This window comes from Adiantum capillus-veneris, chromosome 14, assembly GCF_014529385.1.
Source record: "Adiantum capillus-veneris isolate H3 chromosome 14, ASM1452938v2, whole genome shotgun sequence".
In the NCBI taxonomy this organism is placed as follows: Eukaryota; Viridiplantae; Streptophyta; class Polypodiopsida; order Polypodiales; family Pteridaceae; genus Adiantum; species Adiantum capillus-veneris.
In genome coordinates this window covers 140,041,343-140,057,205 of record NC_140944.1, presented here as the reverse complement: position 1 = coordinate 140,057,205, position 15,863 = coordinate 140,041,343, and the positions used below count along the sequence as shown (strand labels likewise).

Below are 15,863 nucleotides of genomic sequence, written 5' to 3'. Positions count from 1 at the left end.
AGTGGCCGATGGCTTCAACAATTCCTTCTTGCTAAGCATTCGAAACAATGCCAAGACAATGGACTTCCTTGTGACAAATGTGACAAACTTTGTTGCATCTTCAAGAATTTTTGCAATCTAAGGGAGCTTCCCAATATCCTCAAACAAGAGGTCCAAGCAATGGCATGCACATCTCGTGAAAAAAAATGTGTTTCCATTTCTCTTTCACCATTTGCTTGGCCCCAACACAATTAGTTGCATTTACCATGCATACCTGCACAACATTGGAGGGTCCTACCCCAATAATCACATCCTTAAGCTGCTTGAAAATAAATTCTGATGTCTTTGTCTCCCCAGATGTGTCCATAGATTTCAAAAACACAGAACCATGTATAGAGCATGCAAGAAAGTTAATGATAGATTTGCGTCTAGTGTCTGACCATCCATCACATACAATTGTGCATCCATGTTTCTTCCATTTCTTGCGTACACCTGTGATCTCATGACCAATGCATTTGACCTCATCATTTAACTCTGTGGTGCGCAAAGCATTGTATGTGGGAGGCACATAAGATGGACCAACTTGTCCAATTGCCTTGACCATTTCCAAAAAGAAAGGACGCCAAAAAGAAAGGACTCCGCCCTTTCCATTCAGGAATGTCCTCTGCATAAAAAAACCTGCTCAAGGCTTGATCTGCTTGCTTGCGTGCTTGCAAGCTAAATGCACTTGCCAAAGGCTCTTGTGCAACCTTCCTCTTCTTGCTTGAGGACCCCACATTTGATTTGGAAGTTGAAGTCCCCGTGGCACTTACATGCGCACTCCCTGATGCATGTGTACTCATTGAGCCTGAGGCACCTCCTTGAGATAGAGAGGCATTACCTCCCAAATCATCCACCAAGGCATCTACATATGCATTTGGGTCCTTCCCATCATTCTTTGCATCTACATGCAATCTTGTGACCACCTCTTTGACGTCCTTTGGCACACTCTCACATGGGCCTACACTATGGCTAGAGATGGACAATAAATGTGCACGAATAAGAGAGGGACCTCCGTCCCAAGTATGCCCACAATACTTGCATTTACATGTAAATTGCCCTTTCTTTTGAGGCTTCAATTGTTCTACATACTGCCATTCGGGACGCTTGACTCGGCCCATCTGCACAGTGCAAAGTTCAAACTTCAAACCTTGACAAAGTGGAGGCCTCAGGAGCAGCCCACGGGTAAAAGGAGAGCGTAGGTGAAGATGGTGAACTGCGGGAGAGTGTGTGGGTCGGGCTCACGGGCTCAAGCCCACAATGGCCTCAATCGGGTCACGGGTGTGCAGAAAATGCAGCGCGGTAGACTCCAAAACACTCGCGCAAAGGCGAATTTACGGGCAAATGTGACTTTGGGGGAAAAATTGCCGCATCGCCAAAGTGGCCTTGCCCACATCTGAAATCAGCAATCTCACTCCAACCTCACGTGGATGCACCCAGAAGTGAGGTTGCCCAATCAGACGCGTCTGAAAAAAACTATGACGCAAAGGATTTGCATTTTGATGTGGTATCAAAGGTATCTTCAAGCTCACAATCACCTACCACAATCCGACATTTTTTAATACATTCTGTTTGATTGAATGCTATCTCCTCTAGAATAGTGCGCTTTCTCTGCATAAGCTCTTCAGTTTTCTCTTACATTCTTATTATATAAAACTTTGCCCATTGTAGAAGTGGTTCTGGTCTTTTTTGACCAATCATTATGTGAAGAGATGGCACAAACTTTTTGATCTCTCAATAAATGTAATAACGTTTTATCTGTTTCTGTGGACCTGCCTTCTTTGTTTCTTGCTGCTGCTTTTTGGTGGTATACTGATGAGGCTTAAGCAGTCCATGTGTTGTTTTCATAGGGGTTGGGAATTGGTTTTGCAGAGCTTCCTCAGTTTATCTGGCCGTCTGGAAATTCAAATTTCAGAGGAAACCCTGGCCATCTAGGAAGGCAACAGAGTCGTGGTGGTCGACAAAGATATGATGACAAGCTTGTGGCTGACATGAAACTCGGCAACAATCTGGAGACATTGTCTCACAAGTGCCCCCCTTTTCAAGAGGTTTACAGCAGACTTGCAATATGCAACAGTTTCAATGAAAACATGTACTAAGTTTTCATTGCTGTGTTTGTTCCTAAGGAAGCCCTGTGAGATAGCGTGTTACAGTCGAACCACTGATGGAAATGTTTACTTTGACGATCGTTGCTTGGTATGTACTTTCTCCCTTCTTTGTGCAGTTACTTCTTACAGGTATGTGCAGTTTTCTTTATTTGTGTACTGCAGGATATATGCATTTGATATATCTGTCCAAATGTGTGCAGCAAGTTCTCTTTAGAATAGTAGCTTGCATTCATGACTGACGTTAGCTAACCCTGGTACGCTTCAGGAGACTAGACGTAGACTCAAAAGGGGACTTTCTTGCTGGAGGGAGTGGCTTGTAGGGAGCAGAGAATGCAAAATTTGTTCTACTAATATGTGCTGCACTTCCAGTCTGAAAGGATATGGGGGGTCATGTCCCTTCTGTGCACATAAAATTGTTGGCAAATTCCATCTCAATAACTTCTCTTTAGAAGACTGGCAATAGATACTGATCCAAGCCAAGAATGTTTGTAATCCCCATTAAAGAAAACACCGATTTTCTAATGTAGGAAACGTTGCTGTCCTCGGACCAAGGACCAAGCATGATAAATTAATCAGTAAAGTAGGGTCTTCCTCTTGACTTTTTGCAATTAGATTGCATCCCCTCTTTGTAGCGATGCGATCGTTTTGGCACTGTGATGTGTGATCTGGGTGTAGGGCACCGCACCCTGCTGCATTGCTACTGAGGCCCCTCCTGAAGGCTTGTTTCTGTTGGCACCATATTGTCAACTTGACTGGTATGACTTCTAAGCCCAGATCCTATCCATCTACATCTCCTCCTACATCCAGGCTGGTTTATGATTCCTTAGTGGTGTGGCTCCTAATTGGTTCAAGCGGCGAAAAGGAAGATTAGGGAAGCTAAGGTGATGGGGTGAAGTGGAATATGGCATCTCATGCCAAAATCTGAAGGTGTGAACTTTTGCTACTTTGTACTGGCATTGTCAATCATCCTCCGGCTCATAGGAAGGCTTATGTGAAATCAATGGAGGCATGCTATCCTCTATTGGAATCTGAAGCAAAAAATGCCATGGTCAAGCAAGAGATCTTGCTCATAGTGATGGCAAGCAAGGCCTGAGACTTGCAAGTTTTTCTTTGTGAGGTGCCCTGTATACAGCCATAAATTGCTGAACAAGCAGGAGTATTCATCTTATTGGAGCAGTGGCGCTAGGGAGGATGGAGCCAAAGTGCCATGGCGTGTAGAGAGAGAGAGAGAGAGAGAGAGAGAGAGAGAGAGAGAGAGAGAGAGAGAGAGAGAGAGAGAGAGAGAGAGAGAGAGAGAGAGAGAGAGAGAGAGAGAGAGAGAGAGAGAAGATTCGACAAGGCAACAAAAGAAACAGCAACACTATGATTATGATTGATAAAAACTTCATATATATTTAACGGAACCTTCTCATGCAAACTCCACTTAGAAGTGGTGTGTAACTGCATGGCTCAAGAGAATGTTCCCACGGGTGACCAGACTAATGACTAGGGCTTGGAAACCCAACAAACCTCCCTCCCCCCCCCCCCCAAGCCCGAACCACTAACAACGGATTTGATACAAACTATGGCAGAGTTCAATCACCTGAAACTGTGAGTAGAAGCCCCCCCCTTCTTGACAGCAACATAGGTGTGTGTGTGTGCACTTCCCTCAAACAACTATCAGTGTGAGACAATCAGAACTCAGAACCAAACATAAATGGGTGGTCTTACCATTGATGTATGGCAGTGTCTACAACCCGTACATTTTATTGACAAATGACTGACATAAAAGCAACATAAAAACAAACTAAAAACTACAGGACATCACTATGTACGAGAAGCATCGGTGCTTCACCATCTTCATCACTTTCAACCATGTTGATCTGTCGTTTGTTCTTTTTAAAACATTTATCCGAAGGGTGATTGGTCTTTCCATAGTGGATGCAAGGATTTTTGCTGAAATAATCCTTAGTTTGATGATTGTTGCGGCCACATATCGCACAAGGTCTAGTGTTGGTAGTAGACCTCGTTGAAGTTGCACTCTTGGTTGAATTTGCAGTCGAAGTGCAACCACGAGTTACATATGCAGTAGGTAGGGCATAACTAACACGTGGTACTCGTTTCTCTTTTTCCTGCAATGAATTAACAATACCATCTAAAGAAGGCAGCGGATCCTTCTCCTTTAAAATAGTTACAATTTGACGAAATTCTACAGGTAGGCTGTTAAGGAAAATAGCTATAAGATCTTCATTTGGCACAGGGGCTTCAACATAAATTAGTTGAGTGCGGATGCTTTTCAAACTATTAGCTAAAACTACAATATTCTCGTCATCATGCGTAGAAAGAGAATACAACTCTATTTTAAGGCTCATTTCGGAGTATTTGGCTTTAGGACCAAATACTTTTTCTAGTTCCATCCAAGCAGCATTTGCAGATTGCACGTCATCCAGATAATGAAAAAAATCATCTTCAAGAGATATAAGAATAATACCTAATGCTTGCTCGTCCTTCCGTTGTTGCTCGGCAGATAACGTCTTGGTAACTGTAGCCGATGTACCTGCTTCATCGGTTGATAGCGGCTTCACGACACTCCATAAAATTTTTCGCATAAGATAGCCCTTCACTTTGATTTGCTAGGTGTGGAAGCCGGAACCGTTGAATTTATCGACTTTTAATGCCATGTTCGATATGATTGTGCTATGACTGGTCACCGATGTTGAAGTCGAAAAATAATACTGAATTCAAATCTTGAGAATAAGATCAACTGCAGCATATTTGGAAATATAGCAGTTGATGTCAAATTGTTATCGAAGTTGATAAGTATGTGGGAACCAAGCTTAAGTATTATAAAGAAATCAATAATCCTTTGATACCATAATCGGGCATGTTGTATTTTTATAAAGCTAACTATTTATCCATAGAGGACGTCGGTGTCGAAGGCTGACGATGAAGAATATTGCACTCTGGGCTACGCCTGGAGCTCTTATTTCCTGTAGCGTTTTAGAACGCTTACTGCAATCACTAAGCTGGAGGAAGACGCTGACGCCATCACGTTTGTTGGCTTGGCACAGAGTCCGGGCGGACCAGCGTTTTGATAGGCAAACTTTGTAGGACGCAATCACAACAACTGCTCCTAGGCCTTGACAACGCCACAAAACGACAGCGTTTTGAGAGGGTTCTCCAAGCGATGCCAACTCATCTGCTCTTGTTCACCTACGTGTTGAGATGCCGCATGGGAGCCTGAGGCTCTGATACCAGTCATTGGAGCAGTGGCGCTAGGGAGGATGGAGCCAAAGTGCCATGGCGTGTAGAGAGCAGAGGATGTCAAGAGGATGTGGCAACTGCTAACCTTAGTTGTTGGTTTCTTTCCAATGATTTTTGTTTTATTTTTGAGACCCTCTTTTTGAAGTTGCAAATGGTCGGACATTGTACGGCCAATGTGAACGGTAGTTTCACCCGCAGACGGGAAGTTGGTGGGCACTGGAATTCGTACAGTAAGAGGATGTCTAGGCTCACTGCAAGGTCATGTAGGTCCTCCCGTCGCACTTAGCAAGTTGGTGGATACTAGGAAGTGAACTCAATAAAGGCATAAAGTCAAGGTGGGATCACCAACAGAAAGTATCCGATAGTTGGGCCACATTGCACTTTTGGATGCGGTCCCAATGAGGATAGAGGGTCAGATGACGAGTGGGAGCCCAACGGAAGCATCTCCTAAAAATTAGGGACTGCTATTTTGGGCCGTGAAATGTGCTTGTGTGATTACCCTCGGTATGACTAGGGGAACACTTTACAACTCTGCCGCGAAGTCAACTGGGCAACCAGTCGGGAGATTTTTCGGCGGCAACCCCGAAACAGGCAAAAGCTTGTAATCGCGCCAAGTGTCACAGTTTCATGCACTTGCCTCTTAGAGAAAATTTGGCGCTGAATTTCTAGCTGAGGGAGGCCTCACTTTGCATTTTGTCATAGGTTAAGAGCTATGGAGTGCTTTCTTTCCCTCATGTACAGTGTGGTGCTAGGAGTGATGCCTTGCACACTACACACTGCTCTCCTCTCTCCCCTACGTGCAGTAATGTGATGCCCCACAAGAGGGCTCTTCATTTGATTGATGTACAACTGTGTGGTTTCATGCTTTTGTGATGAGGCAAGAGCCTCCTTGAGCAGGAACAGGGGTAGCTAACTGCTACTCCAAAGCAGGCACCGGTGAGGGTCATAACCTCACCGTACATGTGAGTTTTCAGCGCTGTGTATGTGCTGTAAATTGACTGTTTTTCAGCCATACGGACGCCAGAAACATTGGGAATAGTGCCCCATTGGCAGAGGACATTTAGGGGATTGTTTGGGGCTGAAAACAGGGCAAAAACCAGTAAATACAGCATTGCTGAATTTACTGTTTTTGGGCAGGAATCAGAGGGTTTATGCCAGTGGAAGAGAGTTCCAGTAGCGGAATTGGTTTCGCGCAAGTTTTGGGGTTGTTATGCTGCCGAAATTTGGCCAAAACAGGTGGTATCTAGCGGGATACAGGTAAAGGATTCTGAGGACTCTACTTTGTAATTTACCTTCTCAAAGTATAAAGAAATACCGAAAGGGGCGCCAATTTTGGGGCCTAGAGGTTGTCGGCGTCTGCTCGGAGCAATCTAGCTTCCGAGTCGTGTGTGTGCTCAAGTGTTAATTCCTGTCGCAGGTTTTCTCTGCACGTTCTCTCTGCGTGTGTCTAAAGTAAAGAATTTCGGGTGAAAGCCAAAGCCTACCGCCCCATGGGCCGGTTTCAAGGTTCCGTTGCCGGGACATCAATTACTTTTTCCTCAAGAAGTGAGCCTCGGTTGTTTTGGGTAAAGACACAAAGTACAGGAACGCGGGATTACACTATGGCCAACAAAGGGAAGGGCATATTGGAAGAGGGTTCCTCTTCGAAGGACAGACGGGAAACTGTTATGGTGTTCGAGATTGGCGAGAACTCACGGCCACGTCAGTCTGTACCTCCTGTTGATGTGAATGTCCCTCCAGTAGTACAGGGCTTTATGACTAGGCAACTTGAGGATGATGCGTTCAAGACTCAATTAGTTGCCGCGGTGAATGTCTTTTCGCAACTGGTGCAAAATCCAACGTTTATGGAGTTCTTGCAATTGCCACCAGTGCAACGGCAAAATAGGCAACCTACACCGCGTACAGAGCTTGTTGAGGCTCAAGCACAAGTACTTCATGCGATTCAGCAGGATAGGGAACACTCGCATGTTGCGGAGTCGGGGGCTCCAAAACAGGTTCCTGCCGTGTTTGAACAGGTGGCTAAAACGCCTATTCCACAGGTTATGCCAGTTCAGCCCGCCACCTTTTAGAGCCCGCATGCTGTCTTGAATGGACAAGGAACTGGATACCAGGAAATGCACCTAGTTTTTCCACCACCCATGGTGCATCCTGGGTATTTCAGGGGTGGATCAGTGTTCCAAAGTATGGTTGGTTATGTGCCTGGAAGTCAGCCATACATGCCAGGAACAGTATTTGGGGGTATGCAAGGCATGATGCCAAACCCCATGTATGGTAGTATCGGCATGCAGCAAGGTTTTCAGTGCAACCAGGGCCAGTTTGGGGTGCCACAGGATCATTTTGGCCTGGCTTGTTTTTCTGGACAGCAGCCAGATATGGCACCTCTGACACAAAATATTATTGGCCAAAGATGTGCCGATCATGCCTATTACTATAGTGCCCATGTTGCAAACCATTCCTTATGACAACTTGGGGGCACTAGAAAAGCCGAAAGCTTCTAAAGGAGGCGGTGCAGCTGTAAAGTTCAATACCTTTAATGGCTTCGAGGATAAAGCAAAGGCTCTCACTTTCCTCTAGCAATTTGATATAGCTTGTGCAGGAGGGAATTTTACAGAGGCCTCTAAGGTCAGGAAAGCTGCCACTTTCTTAAAGGACAATGCGCTTACATGGTGGACGACATTGTTAGTGCAAGGGCAGGCACCCGCTACTTGGGTTTACTTCAAGCAAATATTTGCATCTGCTTGGTTGTCAAATGAATTTGAAGCCGACGTCATGACAGAATGGCACTAGCTTACTTCGGCTACATGCAAGAACTTGCTGGAGTACAATCGGAGGTTTTGTAAAGCGTTACTCTCAGTGACCCCCTATAGATTTGTGCCATTGACAGAGCAGATAGAGAAGTACTGTTGTGGGCTGCTTAGAGGGCTTCGTGATTACTGTACCAAGAACAGAGTGGCTACCCTCACTCAACTTATGGAAGTTGCTAACACTGGTCTTGCCTTGTTGAAAGGAGAGGACAGTGGGTTTCCGAGCAATGAGAAAGGAGGGCAGCAAAAGAAAAATTCAGCGAAGAAGCTTGTGAAAACGGCTCCTGAAGCGTCACAGGGGTCGGAAAAGGCCACCAAGGACAAGGATTCAGCCGGGATTTCTAGAGCGCAGGCAAAGAAAGAGAAAAGGAAGCCTTTTGTGCGTAAGTCGCTCGAGGAAAAGAAGGTCCTAATGGCTGAAAACAAATGCTTTATATGCGAGCAACCTGGTCACTTTGCTACCAATTGTCCACAAAGGAAAAGACCAGCTAGCTCAGATGATAAAGAGGACCAGAAAGGCAAGAAGCCTAAACCCACGACATGTTTGGTGCCAGACATGGTGGGTGACAGGCCCAGTACAGATGCCAGTGAGTTATTCAGGGCATGGGGTAAAGTTTGGGATCAAACGGCACTCATCTTCTTTGATCCAGGTGCCAAAGTAAACTTTATCTCACTTGAGTTAGCTATGAAGTTGGGCATGAGAGATGAAGAGATGGGGTACATGGCACAGGCAGGGTTCGCATGTCCTGGCTAGAAGAGTTTTATATCATGCCATTGGAATGGTGCAATGTGCTACTTGGAATTCCCTGGCTGTTAGAGTGCATGGCGTGCTGGATGTCTTCGGCAAGACGATCACCCTTCAGCATAGGGGCAAAACTCATGTTGTGGATGTAAAGCTCAAAGGGGAGTCTCTCCCTATTGTATCTGCTTCTGCTATCACTTCTGTAATAAAGAATCATCTTTCTGTGTACTTGATTTTTGCACGTGATGTCTTAGATAATGATCAGTCAAATTTATCTGTGTTAAATAAAGAAAGGTCAGCATTTTTGCAAAAGTTTAGTGACTGTTTCTGTTTTTCTGATTCATTACTGTCGCAATTGTCGCCAGAGAGACCTGAGGACCATCGGATAGATTTGGTGCTAGGGTGTAGCCCACAAAAATAGACCGCCCTACAGGGTTAGCACGGCGCAGCAGAAAGAGATTATGGGCCAGGTTGAGGAGTTATTAGAGAAGGGGCTGATTGAGCCTAGTTCTTCACCCTTTTGTTCCCCAGTGCTCCTAGTGCAGAAGGATGGCTCATGGTGCATGTGTATTGATTACCGTGCGTTGAATAAGAATACCATCAAGAATAGGTTTCCTATTCCTCGAATTGATGATATTCTCGATCGTTTAGAGGGTGTTGCAATTTTTAGCAGGATAGACCTTAAGAGTGGGTACCATCAGATTTGTATAAGGCCAGAGGATGTGCACAAGACTGCGATTAGAACGACATTTGGTCTTTGTGAGTTTCTAGTGATGCCGTTTGGGCTAACAAATGCTCCTGCCACGTTCAACAGAATGATGGACCGGATTTCCCGCTCGCATGAACAATTTGTTGGGACGTTTGTCGATGACATGATAGGCTGTTCGAAGAATGAAGAGGAGCATAGGCGTCACTTGACCATTGTGTTCGAAGAGCTGCACAGTCACAGGCTACTTGCCAATCCTAAGAAAAGTGAATTCTTCTTGGAAGAGATCCACTTTCTTGGCCACATAGTCTCAAAGGATGGTGTTAGAATGGATCCCGCAAAGGATAAAGAAATACCAAAAGGGGCGCCAATTTTGGGGCCTACAGGTTGTCGGCATCTGCTCAGGGCATTCTAGCTTTCGAGCCGTGTGTGTACATAAGTGTTAATTCCCGTCGCAGGTTACCTTTCTAAAGTGCTCTGTGTGTGTGTATAAAGTAAAGAATTTTGGGTGAGAGCCGAAGCCTACCGCCCTACGGGCCTGTTTCAAGGTTCCGTTGCCGGGACATCAATCACTTTTTCCTCAAGAAGTGAGGCTCGGTTGTTGTGGGTAAAGACACAAAGTACAGGAACGCGGGATAACGTTATGGCCGACAAAGGGAAGGGCATTATGGAAGAGGGTTCCTCTTCGAAGGACAGACAAGAAATTCCTATGGTGTTCGAGATTGGCGAGAGCTCACTGCCACGTCAGTCTGTACCTCCTGTTGATGTGAATGTCCCTCCAGTACAGGGCTTTATGACTGGGCAACTTGAGGATCAACTACACCACGAAGAGAGCTTGTTGAGGCTCAAGCCCAAGTACTTCATGTGTCCCAACAGGATAGGGAACACTCGCATGTTGCGGAGTCAGGGGCTTTTCCAGTGCCCCCAAATTGTCATAAGGAATAGTCTGCAACATGGGCACTATAGTAGGCATCATCGGCACATCTTGGCCATTAACGTCCATTCAAGACAACATGCGGGCTCTGAGAGTTGGTGGGCTGAACTGGTATAGCTTGTGGAATAGGCGTCCTAACCACCTATTCAAGGACGAGAGGAACCTGTTTGAAAGCTTACAAAGAAGGTGGTGCAGTTGTAAAGTTCAGTACTTGCAGTGGCTTCGAGGATAAAGCAAAGGCTTTCACTTTCCTCCAGCAGTTTGATACTGTTTATGCAGGAGGGAATTTTACAGAGGCCTCTAAGGTCAGGAAAGCTGCCACTTTCTTGAAGGACAATACGCTTACATGGTGGACGACATTGTTAATGCAAGGACATGCACCCCACCACTTGGGTCTACTTCAAGCAAATGTTGACATCTGCTTGGCTCTCAATGAATTTGAAGTCGACGTCATGACAGATTGGCACCAGCTTACTTCGGCTACATGCAAGAGCTTGCTGGAGTACAATTGGAGGTGTTGTAAAGCGTTACTCTTAGTGACCTCCTACAGATTTGTGCCATTGACAGAGCAGATAGAGAAGCACTGTTGTGGGCTGCCTAAAGGGCTTCGGGACTACTGTACCAAGAACATAGTGGCTACCCTCACCCAGCTCATGGAAGTTGCTAACACTGTTGTTTTCTTGTTGAAAGGAGAGGGCAGTGGGTTTCCGAGCAACGAGAAAGGAGGGCAGCAAAAGAAAAATTCAGCGAAGAAGCCCTTTGTGAAAACGGCTCCTGAAGCGTCACAGGGGTCAGAAAAGGCCACCAAAGATAAGGATTCAGATGGGACTTCTAGAGCGCAGGCAAAGAAACAGAAAAGGAAGCCTTTTGTGCGCAAGTCGCTCGAGGAAAAGAAGGTCCTAATGGCTGAAAATAAATGCTTTATATGCGAGCAGCCTGGCCACTTTGCTACCAATTGTCCAAAAAGGAAAAGACCAGCTGACTCAGATGATAAACGGGACCAGAAAGGCAAGAAGCCTAAACCCACGGCAAGTTTGGTGCCAGATATGGTGGGTGACAGGCCCAGTACAGATGCCAGCGAGTTATGCAGAGCATGGGGTAAAGTTATAGATCAGAGGACACTCATCTTCTTTGATCCACGTGCCAAAGCAAACTTTATCTCACCAGAGTTAGCTATGAAGTTGGGCATCAGAGCTGAAGAGATGGAGTACACAACAGAGGCAAGGTTGGCATGTCCTAGCCACTGAAAGTGTGTTACTCCCATTATTGGAAAGCTGCGTCTGCATATTCAGTCATATGTAGACACAGAAGAATTTTATATCATGCCATTGGAAGGGTGTGATGCGCTACTTGGAATTCCGTGGATGTTCAAAGTACATGGCGTGCTGGATGCCTTCGGCAAGATGATCACCCTTCAACATAGGGGCAAAACTCATGTTTTGGATGTAAAGCTCAAAGGGGAGTCTGTCCCTATTGTATCTGCTTCGGCTATCACTTCTGTAATAAAGAATCATCTTTCTGTGTGCTTGATTTTTGCACGTGATGTCTCAGATAATTGTCAGTCAAATTTATCTGTGTTAGATAAAGAAAGGTCAGCATTTTTGCGAGAGTTTAGTGATTGTTTTTCTGATTCATTACCATCGCAATAGTCGCCAGAGAGGCCTGAGGATCATCGAATAGATTTGGTGCTAGCTTGTAGCCCACCAAATAGATCTCCCTACAGGGTTAGTGCGGGGTAGCAGAAAGTGATTATGGGCCAGGTTGAGGAGTTATTAGAGAAGGGGCTGATTCAGCCTAGTTCTTCACCCTTTTGCTCCCCAATGCTCCTAGTGCAAAAAAAGAATGGCTCATGGCGCATGTGTATTGATTACCGTGCTTTAAATAAGAATACCATCAAGAATAGGTTTCCTATTCCTAGGATTGATGATATTCTCGATCGTTTAGAGGGTGCTACAATTTTCAGCAGGATAGACCTTAAGAGTGGGTACCATCCGATTCGTATAAGGCCAAAGGATGTGCACAAGACTGCGTTTAGAACGACATTTGTCTTTATGAGTTTCTAGAGATGCTATTTGGGCTAACAAATGCTCCTGCCACGTTCAACAGAATGATGGACCGGATTTTCCGCTCGCATCAACAGTTTGTTGGGACGTTCTTCGATGACATAATAGTCTATTCGAGGAATGAAGAGGAGCATAGGCTTCACTTGACCATTGTGTTCGAAGAGCTGAGCAGTCACAGGCTACTTGTCAATCCTAAGAAAAGTGAATTCTTCTCGGAAGAGATCCACTTTCTTGGCCACATAGTCTCAAAGGATGGTGTCAGAATGGATCCCGCAAAGGTCGAAGCTATTAAGACATGGTCAGACTTGAAGACTGTGCAAAATGTCAGACGCTTCTTGGGATTGTGTTCCTACTATAGAATGTTTATCAGAAATTTTGCAGAGATAGCATCACCTCTTCGCGCTTTGCAAAAGAAAGAGGTCACTTTCAGATGGACCCAAAAAGAGATTTCAGCTTTTAGTCTCTTAAGCAAAAGTTGACTTCAGATCTAGTAATTGTTTTGCAAGATCTCAAACAGTCATTTGTGGTCCAATGTGGCACGTGTGGCAGTAGCATCGAAGCAGTGCTAATGCAAGATGGACAGGTAGTAGCTTATGAAAGCCGAATTTTGCAAGGGCCAAAGAGGACTATGCATGTCTATGAGAAAGAGCTCTTGGCCGTGATTCATGCGCTTTCTAGCTGGAAGCACTACCTCTCAGGTGCTGATTTTGTTGTCCAAACAGACCATCAGACCTTGCGATACTTCTTGACAGTCAAAGTTATCCGAAAAGCATATGCGATGGGCAAACATTCTTTCTATGTTCCACTTCCAGATTATGCATGTGGAAGGCAAGAAGAATGTTGTGGTTGATGCGTTATCAAGGAAGCCACAAATTTCAGGTGTGTCAATTCATTATCATCTTGAGTTAGATTACATGAAGGAACAATATGCTACTGATGAAGATTTTGCAAGGATCTTTGACCAGCTGCAAGCGGGGCAACATCATGAGCACTACCTCCTCAGAGATGGTTTTATGATGATGCATGACAGACTTTGCTTCACTAGGCCATTGCGACACAAGGTCATGGAAGAGAGTCACGTTCCACCGTATGCAGGGCATCGTGGTATTGATGCGACAGTTAAAGCGGTAGAGACATTCTTCTATTGGCCTACCTTGAGGAGAGAGATGGATGCCTTTGTGCGAGCATGTATAATTTGCCAAAAGGTCAAGTTTGACAGGCAAAAGGCACCAGGGTTGTTACAACCACTGCCGATTCCGGATTAGCCATGGGAAAGCATTGCTATGGACTTTATCTTTGATCTTTCAAGAAGGGCAACAGGGAATGATGGTATATGGACCATTATCTGTCATTTTATCCCTGTTAGGAAGAAGTTAAAATCTGATCAGATGGCACGCTTGTTCATGTACAATGTGTTTAAGTACCATGGTATGCCACAATCGATTGTCAGTGATCGTGATCCTTGCATAACCAGTTTGTCCTGGAGAGGATTGTTGAGAACATGGGCACTACGCTCAAGTTCTCGTCTTCGTTTCATCCACAAACTGATGGACAATCAGAAGAGGCTAATTGTACTGTCTTAGATCTGCTGAAATGCTATGTGTCAGATAACAAGGGCAAGTGGGAATAGTATTTGCCTATGCTTGAGTATGCGTACAATAATACAGAGCATTTGTCGACTGACAAAGCACCTTTCGAGATTGTTGAAGGCAGCAAAAAGGTTGCTCCCATTTTGCATACGAAGGACAAGATCTTTGAGGCAGATCGATATGTTGAGAACATGGATGAAATGTATAAGAAAATTAAAGCTACCTTGGAGAAGACCCAGGCAAAGCAGAAAAAGGCTGCTGATTGTTACCGTCGTGAATTGCTGTTATCACCTAGTGATTGGGTACTGTTAAGGTTCAAAAAGGCAAGGTTAAAGAAGATGAAGGGCAAGGACCGGTTGTTTCCTAAGCTGAGTATGCGTTACTATGGGCCTTTTCAAGTGCTTGGCAAGATCAACGATGTGGCTTACAAACTGAAATTGCCTGATGCGTGGAAGATTCATAATGCATTTCACGTGAGTCTACTAACACCCTTCGTGGGTGATGTGCCAGAAGATATGCCAGATGAGGATGAACCAGAAGTTGAGGAACTTGATGAGATCCTGGTACTTGAGCAAGTTTTGACACATAAGGACATAAAAGTTAAAAGACAAGTTGCAAGATTCTATTTGGTGAAGTTCAAGAACTATCTGCCTATGGATGCAAAGTGGATGGAAGAGCATGAATTATCAGAGTCACCAAATGTATTGCAGCTTTACCTTGAAGCCTTTGGGTTACAACCTACCTATGCCCCAACCCAACGTGTGCAAAGAAGGGGTAATGATAGAGCTAGTATATCAAATGTACATATGAATTCAGTGTAATAGATGGAAATGACAAAAGTATGAAGGTTTCATTAAGTCATTTATATCTATGTGTTACGATCTTTCTTGCGGATACATGCGACGATAAAAGAGTGTTGATAGCAAAAGATCATCAATGGCGTGTATTTATGGTATGGAATTGAGGACGTTTGCGATTTCAAGAGGGGGGTATGTCACGAGGACGTGGCAACTGTTAATCTTAGTTATTGGTTTCTTTCCAATGATTTTTGTTTTATTTTTGAGACCCTCTTTTTGAAGTTGCAAATAGTCGGACATTGTATGGCCAATGTGAACGGTAGTTTCTCCCGCAGACGCGAAGTCGGTCGGTACTGGAATTCGTATAGTAAGAGGATGTCTAGGCTCAGTGCAAGGTCATGTAGGTCCCCCCGTCGCACTTAGCAAGTTGGTGGATACTAGGAAGTGAACTCAATAAAGGCATAAAGTCAAGGTGGGATCACCAACAGAAAGTATCCCTTAGTCGGGCCACATCGCACTTTTGGATGCAGTCCCAATGAGGATAGATGGTCAGATGACTAGTGGGAGCCCAACGGAAGCATCTCCTAAAAATTAGGGATTTGCTATTTTGGGCTGTGAATGTGCTCGTGTGATTACCTTCGGTATGACTAGGGGAACACTTTACAGCTCTGCCGTGAAGTCAACTGGGCAACCAGTCGGGAGACTTTTCGGCGGCAACCCCGAAACGGGCAAAAGCTTGTAATCGCGCCAAGTGGCACAATTTCATGCACTTGCCTCTTACAGAAAATTTGGCGCTGAATTTCTAGTTGAGGGAGGTCTCACTCTGCATTTTGTCACAGGCTAAAAGCTATGGAGTGCT

At 44.9% G+C, this 15,863-nt stretch overlaps 1 protein-coding gene across 2 annotated transcripts in view; it reads left to right on the top strand.

Annotated features, from left to right (window-relative positions):
- The window catches only part of LOC147443243 (glycine-rich protein), a 148,765-nt gene that overhangs the window by 32,457 nt on the left and 100,445 nt on the right, over nucleotides 1–15,863 (top strand). The window contains exons 2-3 of one of the 2 annotated variants that reach the window (XM_086529153.1): nucleotides 1,891–2,066; nucleotides 2,149–2,214. In XM_086529153.1, the coding sequence (XP_086385279.1) occupies nucleotides 1,891–2,066; nucleotides 2,149–2,214 (242 nt within the window). Of the gene's footprint in view, nucleotides 1–1,868; nucleotides 2,067–2,148; nucleotides 2,215–15,863 lie in introns of both variants that reach the window. The other variant, XM_086529154.1, reaches the window with a different exon arrangement.